Source organism: Lutzomyia longipalpis, chromosome 3 (genome assembly GCF_024334085.1).
Source record: "Lutzomyia longipalpis isolate SR_M1_2022 chromosome 3, ASM2433408v1".
NCBI classification, from domain to species: Eukaryota; Metazoa; Arthropoda; class Insecta; order Diptera; family Psychodidae; genus Lutzomyia; species Lutzomyia longipalpis.
The window spans coordinates 12329961-12346077 of NC_074709.1; the positions used below are offsets into that span (position 1 = coordinate 12329961).

Genomic DNA, 16117 nt, shown 5'->3' on the forward strand with positions numbered 1-16117 from the left:
TCGAGACCCACCCTCGGGTGATTCTCTATTTTGCTTTCTTGCTGAAAATTCGCTCTCATTGTGTCATCTTCCATCATAAAATTTGTGGCACAATGTCGAACAGATGAGTGTCAAGGCAAAATCGAGACCATACGATATCCACCCTTATTTTATTTTATAGCACTAGATTCTTTCGTCTTCTCTCCCTCCCCAATACAGGGCCCAACCCAAGATGAACCGGCGGAAATCTTTAAGTTAACTTGGCAACTTTTTCTCCAGCATTATCAGGACAATTACCTCGGTAACAACGAACGGGGGTGGTGCAAAACCGCATCTTATGAGAGCGTGGGTGCATAGCTTTATGGAAAATTGAATGGTAAATGCATGCATGCGCTCCCAAGTGGTTTAATCTTTAGCACTTCTTCCACCCAATTACACCCACACCGCATTTTTCTAGCTAGCTAGAGTATATAATTTATTGCTGCGAGATCTCATATGATATATAGCGAAGGAATTAATGGTCTCGCCTTTTCTTCGGCATTCGCCAAGGAATTTCAAGGCAAACGCGCCACACAAAGCTCCGCGGTCAAGGTTTTTTTATTGGCCACCCACAACACACTAATAGCCCAATCTCAGGTAAAATTGCCATAAATGATACCATCTGTTTCACCTTTAACACCCACATTACCGTCTCTTTAGGGTTTCATTCGTGAAAAGGAAATTAGATTATTTGATCAATGCTCAGTTGCAGAAATTTCCCAGATAAAACATTGAAAGGATTTTTGTGGATTCTCATAGGGAAAAGTTTACCTAAATGTTGATTTAAATGTAGGTAGGTATAACGCTGAAATTGTACAAATAAGTACGAGAGGAAACTACTGAAAGTTACTTGAGCAATATACTAAACCAACCATGAAGCTTTTCCTAAAGTTCAAACAGACTTGCTGAATATTTGAAGGTAAATATTTTTGGATTATTAAGACTAATTTTCCGTTCAGCAAAAAGCTCTCATTACCTGCAAAATGCCTCAAAAAAATTTAACTATAAAGAAAATTGTCTGTTTGAATATTATTTCATCTTCTCCAGCTCAATAAACTCCATGTAGAGTCCTTTTCGCAGCAAGTAAACCTCCCACATGGCAAATGAGAATGTTATTACAACAAGTTGCGTGGAAAATCAAAGGGGGCAATCCAATTAAGTTGATCAATCGATTGATCAACAAGTGCACACGCGGAGGCTGCAATTGCATGACCTTTAAATAAACCACCATAGACATGCTTAAATACACAGGAAACACTTTAAAATGTTGCAGGAAAAAAAAACATCTCTCCTCAGAAGTCTCTTTGTCCCTTTCATAAAGCTTCTAAATTAATCCATTTTATCTGGGAGGTGGTTGGGACGAAGAAAAGTCAATTTTTTTCCACGATGTGTGGGTGATTTCCCATCTTGAGTGGAATATCTTCTCAATTTCCCAGACTTCTTGTATTTTTTTCTCATCTTTTATCTGCGCAATTCTATGTTGTGGTGGGAAAAATGAGAAATTTTCAGAGGGCAGCAAATATTCATTGAATATATGACGTCGTTTCCGGAAAATGGAAATTTTACCCACAATTTTCAACTTTTTCGCACACGACAGGTGCTGCTTCCTTTCATTTCACCTCTCGTGCGATTGACCGCGCAGAAAGGTGGCAAATTCTCATGCAAATTTCTTTTGAGGGTACTTAATTGAAGAAATTTCCACGCAGAATATGCGTAAATTGGCAAACTTATTTGTTGGAAATGATTTCACGTCTATCCTCGATCAAATTTGCTTTATTCAAGAAATTATTAAAATATTCCTGAATTTTTCACCGAAAAATTGTAAAAAGTTTTTTTTGAACAATTTTCTAAACATTGAAAAATTTGGAATTTCAAATTTGTGCTTAAAGCTGAGAAAAAGTACATACATAATCAATTCACCAGGCGCCTCCACTGCAAAAGCTCTCTCACTTGATGTGCTCTCTTTTAATTTCTTCTAATAGGGAGATTTTTTGTAAACTAAACATAATTTTAATTTTTCCATTTCCTGATTAATTTGCAATGTTTCACTGATGCTTTACATAAAAATATGTTGCTGGGTAAATTCAAGTGGAGACGCCTGGTACCTGGCGCATTAATGTGCTTTATTTTAGTTTTATTGACAGTTTAAACTAATGCTTGGAGAGATTTATAGCCTAAATGTGTTTCCAAGGACTCAATTTTATTAACCCACACGACACTCTAGCATATTATTTTAATTTATTCTTGCACTCTAACATCCTAAAGTGGACCGCATGTGGTCAAATAACTTTGTTGACTTTACCATAGAGCTTTGGGAAAATTCGTTGGGAGTTCTTGAGGAAAATCTATAATAATTTTCTCGATCACAAAACAACTCACTGAATTTTGATTAAACACCGGAAAATATCAATCAATAAATTCCTTTCAATTTGAAGAAAATCACATGATAAATGGAAAATTAGCACGAATAGCGTATAAAACGAATAGAAACCACCCACCTTTGAGTTCTTCTTCAGAGAATTGTTTTTTCTTTGGCTTCTTTCCTGCTTTTCCCGTCTTTGCTTTTGTTGGAGGCATCTTCTCCTGGGGGAAAGGCACAAGAGAGAGAGAGAGAGTGAGCTTGAGATAAGTTTCTTTATAAAACGTTTGATCTCACTTTTAACTTTGAGTGTGCGAAAAAATGTATTTTTAGGCTCTTTGTGTGTGGAGTATTTATTAAAAAAAAAGAAAAGAAAAGAAGTTTGCGCGCGATACTGACCTGATTTGTGACTTTGTTTCCACTTCTTCGACCGATCAAAGCGGATCCCAACATCTAGAGAGAAGAGAAAAACGTGGTGGCAAAAGGAGAAGAATGAAAGAAAATCAATCGAGAAAATCATTTTGGAATTATTCGTTATTCTAATGGGAAACACATGGTGTAGGGTCAACAATTGTGTGCACTTTTCACATCATTCCCCAACACATCTTGAGTGCTTCAAATCGCAAAGAAAAGCGATGATTGACACATAAAATTTGTAAATCACTTCTTGAGTGAGAATAAGAAAATTCTCAGGTCATTCGCACGTCTTATTCTTCGCATACTTGTGTTGTGTAAGTGTTTGCAAACTTTCCCGTCCCGTGAGGAGGTATGATTACAGGTGTTTGCTTATATTTTTGAGACACTTTTCACATCGCACTTTACGGGACTCCTTCATGGTGATTCACATTTAGGTGAGAGTGAGGAAATTGTGGTGATAAAAGCCAATGAACTACCTTCAGTTGATTCTTGAAGCCACTCATGGTGGGAAAGTACGCGAAAAAACGGAGGAAAAATGTGCTCAAAGCTGCTTAAATGAATTCGTGTGCGCGCCACAATCAAGATTAGGGTTGGCTAAGTTGTGAAATGTATTTTTTATAAATACTCTGAGAAACATTGACCATGTGTAGCATAATTAGGACGGATTTAATTTGTAATTCAAATGATAAAAGTTAATTTCTCGAGGGTTAAACCCATGATTTTCTATGCTATATAGGTACATATATTCAAAAGCTCACAAAGCTTTCTGCTACAGAAAGTAGAAAATTTAATTGATTTTTAATTTAAATTGTGCTTTTGCATTTTCTTCTTTATTTAATTTTATTAATTGGGAGACCCAGTATTCGGTTTTATGGTCAGCAAAATTAAAATAATTTATTAGGTACCTACTAATGATCATAGCAAAGCTTTATCGCAAAAAGATGGGAAAAGATTTTTTTCATTAATTTGTGATAATATTCTCACTACAAGGCTTCACAATAAATTAAGTAGAAGTCTGATATTTGCAATGTTTTTAATTACAGAAAAATTTATTTAAAAATTGTTCTAGTCATGAAAAAATGTGATTTATTTAATCTAAAATCATTTAAATAATCGAGAATGTAATCAAATTCAATTTTATTGCAAATCCATTTAATTTTAATGATCGTAATGATACATAAACATCAATTGGCAATCTCTAAAGCTCTAAAGTTCTAAGTAAACTAACATTTTATGTATACAACTTCAACCAAAGACTTTTTTTTGTTAAATTTCATTTCTTTCTCCTGAATATTTCACAACTTCGGTTATTTCTTTGCAAAATTAGTCCACTCTTTTGGTTAATCTGCGCAGACAACAAAGCTTTCACCTACTCAATCAACTACTTTTAGCACACCAAAAATCATGCCTCTTGTGTCAATGTGGGATTAAAAATAATTCTTGGGATTGATTTGTTGATCTTTTCTATTTAGGAATGTATTTTGTGGGTGATTATAGTTTACAAATCTTTTCCGCTTTCCGCAGAATTTACTACTTATTCGCTTAAAAAACTAAACGCTGCTGCTGAGACATTTTGAGCGCCGCCACAATTCATTTAGCGTATAAATAAAATGTTTGCAGATTCCTGCGGAGGAGGAAATTTTGCTACAAAATAGCGATTGTGGGAAACTCCTCAAACTTGAAGAAAATTCTCTCTCTCTCCATTTCCTATTTCAATTGCAAGGAAATTGTACAAAATATATAAATGAAAAATATTAAATGCGAAGGAACGAGAGAAGCATCCCAACAAGTGTCTGTATTGGCGAATGAACTTGGGTTGTAGATAGTATTATATTTTTGGTGAAATAATTATTATTTTTAGTTACAACTATTTGGCATCAATTGCTCGCGGTGTGGACTAAAATTTCCCACACTGTGTGTGTGTTTGGCTTTCCAACATGTGGTCCCCACAGAGAGGCAACAAAAAACTGTATCGTTTTTTTTTTTTTTAAATACAACTTCTTTTGATTTGTAGTCAAAACAGTTGAGAGATCTTTCTCGCGCGCTTTGTAATCCTTTGACAAAGTGGGATGAATATCAATCACAGTGCGGGATTGTGTTTGGCTTTCGCGGAGGGGACTTTTGTTGAAAATGAGAAACACCTTGGAAATGATACATATAGAAAAGAAGGAAGAGTTCTCACACAAAGTTTCTCTTTTCTTCTCTTTGAGCACGTTCTCTTTGAAATTGAAGCGTTTTACAAGTTCGTAGCGCGTTGTGAATTTTGCTTTAAAATCAATGATTTTTTCTAGAAATATTTAGTACTTAAATTAAGTACGTTTTAGGCTTGAATTTAGTCATTTTTAGACTCTATTTTAGTGACAATTGAGGTTTAAATTTTATACTTTTGACAAAAAAATTGTCGAAACGTCGCTGTGTGATTGAAAAGTTGTACTTTTTTTTTTACTTTTAAACGTTCTGTATAGAATTGGGATGTTAGTTATTTCTAAAGTGAACTCACATGTCGGATTGGTACTACAGAAAAATATGCCAGGAAAATTCATTTTAGAATCTTTAAAGGTTCTTCAATTTAAGTTCAAATTAACTTCAAACCTGTCTTCTAAAAAAAATAATATTTTCCCTAACAAACTGAATTTATCTTCAATTTTTGATCAATAATTTTTATTAAGCTTTCAAAGTCTCATTTCTGAGCTTAAAAGTATCAAAATATAGAAAGAAATTTTTTTCTTACAAAATTAATGGAAAAAAATAATCAAATAATAAAAATTGAAGTACACCACTTCCACACAAATTGTCCCCCCTTGCACATTTCTACAACCGATTGCTATTTTGGCTTGTAGAAGAGAGAATTTTAATTTCATTCCGAAATAAAATCTTTCGCATTTTCGCCAATAAATTGGCAAATAAATGGCGAAATTCTTCGTTTTTTTTTTCATTGCTCTGAGGAAATTCAACAACTCATAATTTTCACATACATTTCCACGCGAAATGTTTGAATTTTCCACGTACAAATAAATTAATTTCCTCTCGAATGATGTGAAAATTAATTTCCTCGCAGCGGCGTTTTATTATGTCCCGAATGCAGAAATAGATTTGCGCGTAAAATTCATACTAAAGTGCATCACAAAGGTACAAAACATTTTGTTAATTTAGCGAGCCAATTGCAAGATGTGGGGGCATGTGAGCACATCACATTATCACCTCAAAAATAGTCCACACACGCTATTTCTAGCCACTAATCGTCAAAGTTGTAATTTCAATGATCTTGACTTGTATTTATAAAACACGAGGGAGGATTTAGGGAACTTTGGGAAATTGCAAACACTTTTTTATGGTTTTTTTTGGTCTTTTAAAAATTTTCTTTTGGGAAACTCACATCGCCGGTTGCAACGGTTGAACTTTTCTTATTTTTCTTAGAAGAAACTTCCATATTTTTGCACCATTATTTGCTAAGAGGTTGACTATATAAAGATGATCACTTTGGGCTAGTAGGGGGTGAGTAGCACGTTGGGATTTTTTTTTTGTTTAAAAGGGATGGAGAAAATCAATAAATTTCACGCACGATGCGAACGGCAAAGTGGCAGAAGTACGTCTGTTTGGGAAAGATCGCGCCTGAATGTGAAACTTGGAGAAGATTTTCCTTCGGAGGCTGCCTTCGGGTTGTGAATTTTCACGCTTCGCGCTCTTCTCCAAATAGCTCGCCCCCTTTCCCGCGCATCCGGCCATCTCGGAGGACGGTTTATTGGCATGAGGTGCGGGTGTAAGGAGAAGTCAAAGTAAAGAAAAAAAAGGGGCCCACCCACCTAAAACCACGACGTGTGGCGTTGTGAGATTTTAATTTTGCGATCGAGGTCTGCACTCCCGTCTCCTGCCCTCCGGCGCCGCGGACTTGACATTCTCGCGCCTTCACTGTTTGAACATCTATTAACTTTTCATCCCAAATGACGGGGAGTTCTCGCGCGTCTTTATGGGATTCACGACGGGTTTTTTTTTAATGTCGCACGGTAGACTCCCCCGTTGTGCCCCACACAGCACGCAGATTAGACATCACAAATCATTTTCACAGCATTATCTGTCTCTTCTAAACTTTTCCGCTCTCTCTCACTCTTCACGTCCTAGGTACATCCTCTCCTATGCCTTCCGGCTGAAAGTCATGAGAAATTCTATGAAAATTTTAAGTACAAAATAATTCGTTCAACATGATGGCTGTGTGAGGAAATGGCTTGGGAAATTGCCTTTGCTATAGATTTAAAGTAAGATAAAAAAAATCCTCAAGAGTGCATTTGGAGGAGAAATATTCAAGGGGATGCTAGCTGCTTATCATGGGTAAAAAAAATCTCTATTAAATGAAGATCTCAGGACTTTTAAAAGAAATAAAATTTGTGGAAAATTCGAAAGATTTTCCGTTAAATTCAAAGGAGAGTTTCCTGTAGATAAATGATTTTAATTCAAATATTAATTTCAATATTTTATTTCGTCAAAATTTATTTACAAAAATAAACATTTTATCACTTAAAATGCATCTGAATTTCTCTCAAAGAAAAATAATACGTCATACTCAATATAAATCCAAGATTTTTGCAAAAGTTCTCAACCCCTCGGCAGGAAATTGTATCAAGTTATGTAAAAGTATTTTCCCCCGTGGGAAGCAATTGAACAAATGTGGTTTATTTGTAAAATTATTTCCATGTGTGTAAATATTTATATTAAAACACACTTCTGGGTGCCCCGGTGAGGTAGAAATATTTTGCAAATTCAACCAACATTTATTTATAAACACCTCCAAAGCTCAATCATCTTTTTCCTGTGTGTTTTAATCGCACATCATCCTCATGCTTACCATTTGGCCATCAACATTTATTACACTAAGAAATGTTTGTCGCGTCGAACTTGGGCAATAAATCTGTGTGGTTACACCGTAAATTCCTCATGCTGAGACTGGTTGAGATGTATGCTCCGTGAGATGAGGTAGACCATGAAGTGCGGCAAGAGGATGCTTCCAATGAGGTAGATTGGGTATGGAGTGGGATTTACAGAGCCCAATGGATAGAACCAGTGGCCTCGTCTAATGGAATCCCTCAAATGATGCGTAGCAAAAGCCAGGAAGAAGACACTGAGCCATAGGCAAGCAATGAGGGATTTTGAGAATTTTAAAGTCATTAGTAGAAGAGTAAAGATGACAAGTGGGATCGTTGAGCAGTGCAAGAATGGACGTTTTGGTAAATTCAGTGCATCCTGTGGAAGCAAAAAGTAATAAAGCTCAAAGCATCTCACAGAAGCCAAAAAAATAACCAATCTACCGTCAATTTAAATGATCTGGCTTCCAGAAAGTGATCAGCATCAATACCCGAAGCTACGAGATAGGCCACAAGAAGCATTGAGTGTGCCTCACATGTTGTCAAGCGCTCCCGGAATGGTCCAACCAGGATAAAGCCACAGATTAGCCCCACCAATCCATGTGTGGTATTGTCCACGAGAGCTTTTGTCACACTACGACTCTTGGAACGATTGGTCAGGTAGTCGCCCAGGATGCACACAAAGCACAGCAGGAAGCTGAGAAATATTTTTAATTTGAATATTTTTGCAAACATTTCTACGGGTTTTTTTGTTTACATATTGCGCAAAATTTTGCAACAACAAGAAAATGAGGTTAGGGTGATGTCCCATGTCCCACAATTTACCCGGCTGGCCCATATACGTACTTGGTTCGTAAGCAGTCTAACGGGGTTATGCAAAGTAATTTGATTTTCTTGTGATTAGAATTTGTAATTTTTCTTATCTTTAAGAAGTGTCCTTAAGATCAATTTATCAAATAATTCTGGAGATAATTTCTGGGTTTATAAAAAAAATGTATTTGCGTATACAAAAAGTACCAAAACTATCGCAATAGAAGATTAGTCAGCCGGGTTGGCAGAAAGAAAATATTTTGGTCTCGGGGAGGATTACATAAAAGTGCAGAAAATTGTGAATTCCCAGCAATGTGGTACGAAATTCTGCCATCCTTCTGCATAATTGTAGTAGCTACAGCCTTCCCAGGATACGCCCTGTACGGGATACACAAATTGGTTTTCAATAATGTGAGTAAATCCCAATTTTCGGGATAGGTCCTTAACCTCCAATGACAATGTTTACATTTTTCCACTTTTCCAGGCTTTCCGGCGAGGAACGGATGAAAGATGGGATCGTATGATGTACCAGAGAGACATGCGATTAACCAACAACCCATACCTTTGCAATGTGAGTTGATTTTATTCTATTTTTGAGCATTTTTCCTAAAGCATTTTCTACTCGTCAGGGCTTGGAGACAATTCCGGACGAGTAAGCCGTACACAGAGTTGGTAGAGACATAGATAAAAGATAAAGGAAGATCCAACTCCATGTATGTAAATAAATCAGAGAGTTAATAAAAAAAGAATTGGAAGAGATCCAAAATGAAAGATATTTTGCCATTTCACACCGTTTATTAGTCAACATTGATTTTATAAACACCAAAATATTTTCTCTCTTCTGTGGCTAAAATCTATTTCATTTTTTTATATATTTTTTTTCTCAATAAGATCATGTCTCTGAAACTCTGGATTTTTTTGTCCACAAATATATAGTTTTTTTTCTTATGATGGAGGATTTATTTTCTTCAAAATAATTATCGCAGTCACTGAAACCATAAAAAAATTATTCTTTCTCTTTAAAGATTCTATTTTTTAATGACTATCCTTTCCAGTATTTATTTTCAAAATAAAAGTCTTAATTTTATGTTGAAAAAAAAAAAAAAGCAATTGTTAAAAAATTTTTTTTTTTCAAAAACAAAATAATCATTGTTTGAAGAGTGAGGACATTTTTCTGATTTTAATCAGCCTATTTTTTTTTAATTTTTATCAATTTTATACAACTTTTTTTTTTGAGTAAAATCATCTAAAATTTTTCTCAATAATATTTAATTTTTGTATATTTCTAATTTTCTTAATGAGTTTGTGTGTCTACTTCTTAACCATAAGTACTCATCAGCTGAAATTGATATTCTGTGTTTTACATTTTTTTGTCAAGCTTTTTTTTTTGTTATTTAAAATATCTTCTACATTTCTTCATTTTTTTTCATTTACTTTCCTTAGTTAACGACTAATTCACATTGGAATTTACGTAATCTTATGAAATAGTAGATTTTTTTTTCTTTTTCTATAAGTGAGGAATTAATTAGGAAATTGTAGGTTTAATTTAATTTGTTTTTTTTTGGTACAAAAATTAGGTTAAAAAATTTAAAGTTTTGCCTTTAGTAACATTATGTTTTTTTTCCATTAAGCATCACATTTATTTTTAGTTTTTTTTTAGTGTTCTTAAAGGTAAAAATAATTGGGAGTCTATTAGGCCCTTTATTTACTTTCCAATTTACACATTTTCTTCTTTTTCTTTTTCAAACATTTCTATTTTTTTAAATTCGGCCTCTATAAAGTTTTAATGTTTTTTTTTTCTTAGTAAAATTCAATACAAGTGTATATTTAATTGTTCACTATATAGGATTCTCTTTCTCCCACAAACATCTATACTGTGTGTATATAAGGTTTACTTTTTTTTTCTCTATCAATTTCTAGCATTTAGGGTGTATACTTGGGAATAGTAAATATTTTCCTCCTTCATCTCGCTATTTTTTGTAATTTTTATTTTTAAAAAGTAAAATAACTTTTCTTTGCAACTTTAGAATATTTTTTTCATCTTCAATTAACATTAAAATGGTATTGTCATAGGTTTTCTTTTAAAGTGTATTCTGTATGGTAAATTTCTCTAAAAGCACATTTGATTTGAAGCATTTCTTAGTAAAATATCCTCCGTTTTGCACCCCACAGGTGTGGAGTTAATTTATCATTTTCTTCTTCTTCTTCTTTAATCTCTATAAGTTTCAATTCTGTGCGTAATTTTAACTTCTCCTCACCAATATATTTTTTCTTCATTTTCAATCTATGTAATGACTCATTTTAGTAATTGAGGAAGTATAATTTAATTTTTTGATTTCATTGTGTGTACATAATTCCATTTTTTTTTCTTTTGTAAAAAAGCATGATCTATAGAAATTACCATTTTTTCTTTAATATAATTGATTATTCTTTTTAGAGGATATTTTCTTTTCTTTTTTTTTCAATAAACATCTAATTTTTATTTTATCTTAAATGATTTTTTTCTTTTACTTAAATAATTTACTTTTCCGATGAAGTTTCCGGTTTTTCACAATTTTTCTTTTTACTTGAGAGTTTTTGTTTTCTTTGGTTATCTTTTCATTGGAAACTTCATCATTAGTAATTTGACTAATTCTTAATTAAAGCTGAGACCCTCGCATATTTGATGGGAAGCTTATGGTTACCACGTTAAAATTGAAATATTTTTTCCTCTTATTTGAACGACTATACATTTTTTTTATATTTCATCTCCTTATTGTCAACTTCTCTACACAAAAGTGTATATATTATGTGTTTTTTTTTTGCAAAAAATGTTCAACTGAAAGCTTCATTTTCATTGATTAAAAGGTTTCTTTTTGAGTATTTTTCATTTAAAAATTATGTTTTTTTTTTATAAATGATGAGCTGGTCTGAGAATGATCAACGCCATTTATTTGACAAGAACATAATCGTAGTGATGATTTATTAATATAGAAACTAACATTTCCTCATTCAATGCTGATTCAGAATTTCTTTTTAGTTAATCAGAGTTTTGATTGTGATTCTTTCAATTTATAATCAGCTAATTTTTGTATATTTGGTATTGTCAATAATAGAATCTAAATAATAATAAAAGAACAATTTACACTGCCATAAAAAATTTTCCGGATGGATGAAAAATTAAGAATTTTTCACGGAACAAATTAATCTGAATCTTGACGAATATAATAATAATAATTCTTATCTTCTAGACTAATAATCTGAATCTTGACAAAGACTTCAAATCTTCTTGAAGAAAAATCAGAATTTTAACGAAAAGTCTGAAACTTCTTAACGAATAATTGGAAGCTTCGTAACAAATAATCCGAATCCAGACAAATAATTCGAATCTTGACGAATATGTGTAGTAAAAATCTCGACGGATAGTCAGAATCTTCTTAAAAAATAGTCCGATTTGAGACTTCTTGAGGAATAATTGGAATATTCTTTTAAATAATACGATTTGAAATTTCTTAAGGAATAAATCGAATCTTCTTAACAAATAATCCGAATCTTGACGAATAATTCAAAGATTTTCGTTAAGAAAAACACCCCTTGGTAATCAACTGATGCTTTTTTTTAAATTCTGCTAGTTTAGAAAAAAAGGAAAATGTTCCTTTTTCAAAATTGGCGGATTTATAAAAATTGTTTCACCGCAGCTTTTAAAAAATGCTCAATTTTCGCTCTATTCGCTGAACTTTTTAATGGTAGTGTAATTTTGTAAACTTTACCACATTAAGCTCATTCCTACTGCAGTGGAATGCTAGCAATCACACAATGCAATCACCTCTAATTAATCTTTATCTGATTGTTGGGATTAATTTTTCGAGCAATAAGCGTCCAACGGATAAACCAAATAAAATAAAATTGTCAAGTAAAACGTTCCAACAATGATTAATTAATCACTTAAAAACTTACTTGATAGCAAGAATATCATTAGATATATTTTATGATTCTATGTCATAAGAAGCATCTTTTTTTTTGTCCTTAACTGTCTAATATAGTGTCAATGATTTATTGTTCTTTTATTTGGAATAATTCTTTCAACATTTAGTCATTCTGTGAGAATGCAGAGGCTTTGTTTTAAACATTACATTTCTTTTCTTTTTCATTACAACTAATAAACAGTGATAATTTCTTTATCCTAAAACTCTCATCTATATGTATATTTTACATCCTCCTTCATCAATATATAATATTACATTTTTTTTTAAATTGTATTGTCTGACATCAAGGACACATAAGTGTATTATCCTCTATCTTGGGAGAAAAAAACAACTCTCTTCTCATCTCTACGAAAAATTTTTCATTATTGTCCAAGTTTCATGATATTTCTTCTTAATCAATCTTTTCTCGTATCAAATTAAATTATGTCCTATAACTTTTTTTTTGATAAATCTTTTTCACTTTATAAAAAATCCTGCGTCTTTTATCAGTGCACCTTCATTCAAAAGTCTCTTCCATGATAAAAAGAGAATTAATTAGAAATTCCAAGCAATTCTATGTGGATTCTTATACCTCCCTGTCGTCATCTTGAATAGAAAAATATGATATTTAGTTGAAAGGATATGTTTAGCGGTGGATTGGGGATTTTTTCTTGTTGTTTGATCCTTTCTTGAATGTGTCGTCAGTGATGGGGTTTGGGGGGATGTAGTAGTGGGGGGTACTTTGAATTCTAAGTGAAGTAGGAACCAGATGAATATTTGTGAATTTGCTGCATAATCCATGGAATGTAGCGGGGAACATTTGCGTAGACACCAGGAAGTTTTGGGTGGGCACACATAATGCCCCAGGAAACAATTCCACCCACATACCAGCGATCTTTGTCGTTGGGATTCTGACACAGCAAAGGGCCACCACTGTCTCCTGCAAAAGTTTCATTTTTAGTGGAATATTTTGGGGGAATTTTGTTGCATTTTGAAGAATCTCACCTTGACACGCATCCTTCCCACCGTGCTCGTAGCCAGCACAGATCATCCCTTCGGTGACATTCAGCATCTCCAGCCATTCGTTGCATACATCGCGATTTATTATTGGTACCGTCACCTGATTGACTGATGGTTCGTATGAAGAGAAAAAGGATGATGCAGCTCCATATTCTTGAGTACTCTTGTCTTCCTTCTTTCCCCACCCGATCACCGTGCAATTTGTTCCTGGTTTAATTTCCTTCAGCGGTGGTGGTAGGCAAACAGGCAGAAGGTGCTCATGGAAAGCCACGCGTGTACTTAGCTGTATTGTGTGAAAAAGGGATTTAATTGATGGCATTTAGTGTGGCCACAGAAGGTGGGATTGGGGCTTACCTGGAATAGGGCAATGTCATTGTCGTGTGCCACGAATGAATTGTAGAGTGGATGAGGGATAACTCGGCGGATTTTCACCTTTTGCCCATAGTAGGTGTGGCTGTGGCGTCGTGTCATGCCCAGCTGAATGGTCCAGTCATTTATCTTGCGGTTTGTGATGCTGAAACGAAGAAAATGATTAGAGGATTCAACTATTTGTTTTTTCTGTACTTCCTCCCCACCCCTATTACTTACTTTCCAACACAGTGTGAAGCTGTGAGGACCCATTGATCGGAAATCAGGACGCCAGCACAGTAGAAAATCTCCTCTGGGCCACCGAGAATTGCCGCCAGGAAGGGCCAATCGCCCGGTGAACTCTGTGTTCCACCCACAATACGTGTCTTTGGGCTGAGATTTCGTCTTTTCCTCACTTTGCCGCATTCGAAGTTGGAGCACGTTAGCTCAACGACGGGATACATTGAGGTGGGGCAATTTGTGAATTCCTTCATGAGATTCGTCTGACGCTTCTGGTACATCCTCCACATTGCCGGTGTATCCTTTGTCGGTGTTACCATTGTGATATTCGTACCAATCATCTTGAGGCGACTACTATTGACTGAACTATACCCAAGGATGCTGCAAACAGTCGTTGGGGAGGTGGATGGATCCCAATTGGAGATGCAAGCTGGTGCCCATTTCTTCACATTAGCCCTGTAGACTTCCAAAGTTCCTCGTCCCAAGTCACCATTCCTCTCGCTAAGACGAACTGCACCGAAAAAAAAAATCACCAGAACTAGAGAAATTTTTACTCTCACCCAGAGAGTAGCCCCAGTGGACTATGTGTCTCCAGAATGGGTACATAGAGCCACTGAATCTGAGACTATTTGTCTCCAATGAATTAGTTACAAAAAAATCTGTGAAGATGTCACCACGGTACTAAATCAAGAACTGCAATACAACTGCAATAATTTTATCGCAATGCTTTGGTTATGTTTACATTTTGTCAATATAAAAATAAATTATTTTCATTTATGTCTGTTTCCCTGAAAATGTTGAAGGGACAGGTTTTTTATTCTCTCTCAACCGCTAAAAAGTGAAGGAAATTGTGCGGTGCAGTGAGTGGGCTTAAATGAAAAGGAGTGAAAGCTATAAAAGCCGAGGATTCGGATACAAACGACACAAACACACAAAAGAACAATTCGTGAATTCTATAAAAGGTGTTGTACGAGGCATTTTTCCAAATTATTGCCGGAGTTACGTCCAACCAGCCTCATGATGACCTCCGTGTTAATGCTCATCTTCAGCATCATCTTCGTGGGATCCTTTGGAAAAACCTCTAGGTATACGCCGCCTCTACACGTTAATTCCTCCTCAAGATATTCAAGGTCAATACAAAAGAAGCCGCGGGGATTGAGGAGGCGCTATGTTTCTTGCATAGAGAGAGGAAATTGTTCAAAAATATCCTACGCGCATTCCGGACAAAGCATTGTCTCTCTCAGCAATCACGTTGCACTCGAATTGGGTGTAATTTCTCTCTGTGTGTAAGACGCAATTTGACGATCATCACGGAGGAGTCTGTCAGTACACGGCTCCCTGACAGTTTTTCGTGTGAAGAGGACACTCCGGCACATCCTAGAGAGCCTCCCCTGCGTGCCCCCCCCCCCCGTTCCCTATTGGGGTAAGTAGCTCATGATGTTGCATAGTCGCACTGGACCTTGGAATTTTGTTTTGTGTTTTTGTTCGTTGCAGTCCGCTTGAGCGGGACGGGGAGCTCCTCGCACTACCTTCACATTGTAAGCGAGGGGGAGGTCTCCCAAGAAGAGTATCTCCATGCTGTAGAATTTTGCCGGCTTCCGGGGTCCAGTCTTCGTTCCACGGTGTTGATTGGCCAGCCATCCTCTCCCTCCACGGACAGACAGGTGGATGCCTTTTCGTGGCCTGGAAGAGAACTATTGGAGCTCTCCCTGGGAGAAAGGAACAGTGGCTAGGGGAACAAGAGGAGCTTGGTCAGGCCTTGAAGCTTTTATTCTCTGTATAGGATGTCAATCTAATCAAAATAAATAAATTGTGGAAATGGGGGTAATGGGGGTAATGGAGAATAAATGGGGTTCAACCCAAAACGGATTTTTTAAAAAATGTTTTTTTTTTCGCTTTTGTCTCTTTGTAGTTGTTTGGTTTCACTCCTACAACATTTTTTATGAAAATTAAAAAAAAATCATGTTTCAGTTTTGCCGGACCATGGCACTCAAAGCATCTTTCTGTTCTTGTATCAGACTCGTTTGACATATTCTTGTAACGCACTTCATTAATCATCCGAGAATCTAATCATTATGACAAAAGTTGAAGAAAAAGAGAATATA

General features: G+C 35.1%; 3 protein-coding genes across 6 annotated transcripts in view; all 3 read right to left on the reverse strand.

The window, feature by feature from the left end:
• The window catches only part of LOC129792231 (calcium-binding protein E63-1), a 28252-nt gene extending 21600 nt beyond the window's left edge, over positions 1 to 6652 (reverse strand). The window contains exons 1-3 of one of the 2 annotated variants that reach the window (XM_055831084.1): positions 6171 to 6652; positions 2777 to 2830; positions 2517 to 2601 (exon numbers count right to left, since the gene is read on the reverse strand). In XM_055831084.1, coding sequence (XP_055687059.1) covers positions 2517 to 2601; positions 2777 to 2830; positions 6171 to 6224 — 193 coding nt within the window. In that variant the 5' untranslated portion in view covers positions 6225 to 6652. Of the gene's footprint in view, positions 1 to 2516; positions 2602 to 2776; positions 2831 to 3270; positions 3370 to 6170 lie in introns of those variants that run through there. The other variant, XM_055831085.1, reaches the window with a different exon arrangement.
• Positions 6653 to 7249: 597 nt separating this feature from the next.
• On the reverse strand, positions 7250 to 8468 carry LOC129792235 (transmembrane protein 267). Its single transcript, XM_055831097.1, has 2 exons — positions 8095 to 8468; positions 7250 to 8029 (listed from the first exon to the last, which is right to left on the reverse strand). Exons 1-2 carry the CDS (start codon positions 8383 to 8385, stop codon positions 7706 to 7708), a joined length of 615 nt encoding a protein of 204 aa, XP_055687072.1. The 5' UTR covers positions 8386 to 8468; the 3' UTR covers positions 7250 to 7705.
• A 767-nt stretch (positions 8469 to 9235) lies between these two features.
• LOC129792233 (uncharacterized) overlaps positions 9236 to 16117 on the reverse strand; it is a 37717-nt gene continuing 30835 nt past the window's right edge. For all 3 annotated transcript variants that reach the window (XM_055831092.1, XM_055831093.1, XM_055831094.1), the window contains exons 7-10: positions 14013 to 14523; positions 13779 to 13938; positions 13410 to 13707; positions 9236 to 13344 (exon numbers count right to left, since the gene is read on the reverse strand). In XM_055831092.1, the coding sequence (XP_055687067.1) occupies positions 13154 to 13344; positions 13410 to 13707; positions 13779 to 13938; positions 14013 to 14523 (1160 nt within the window). In that variant the 3' untranslated portion in view covers positions 9236 to 13153. The remainder of the gene's footprint in view (positions 13345 to 13409; positions 13708 to 13778; positions 13939 to 14012; positions 14524 to 16117) is intronic.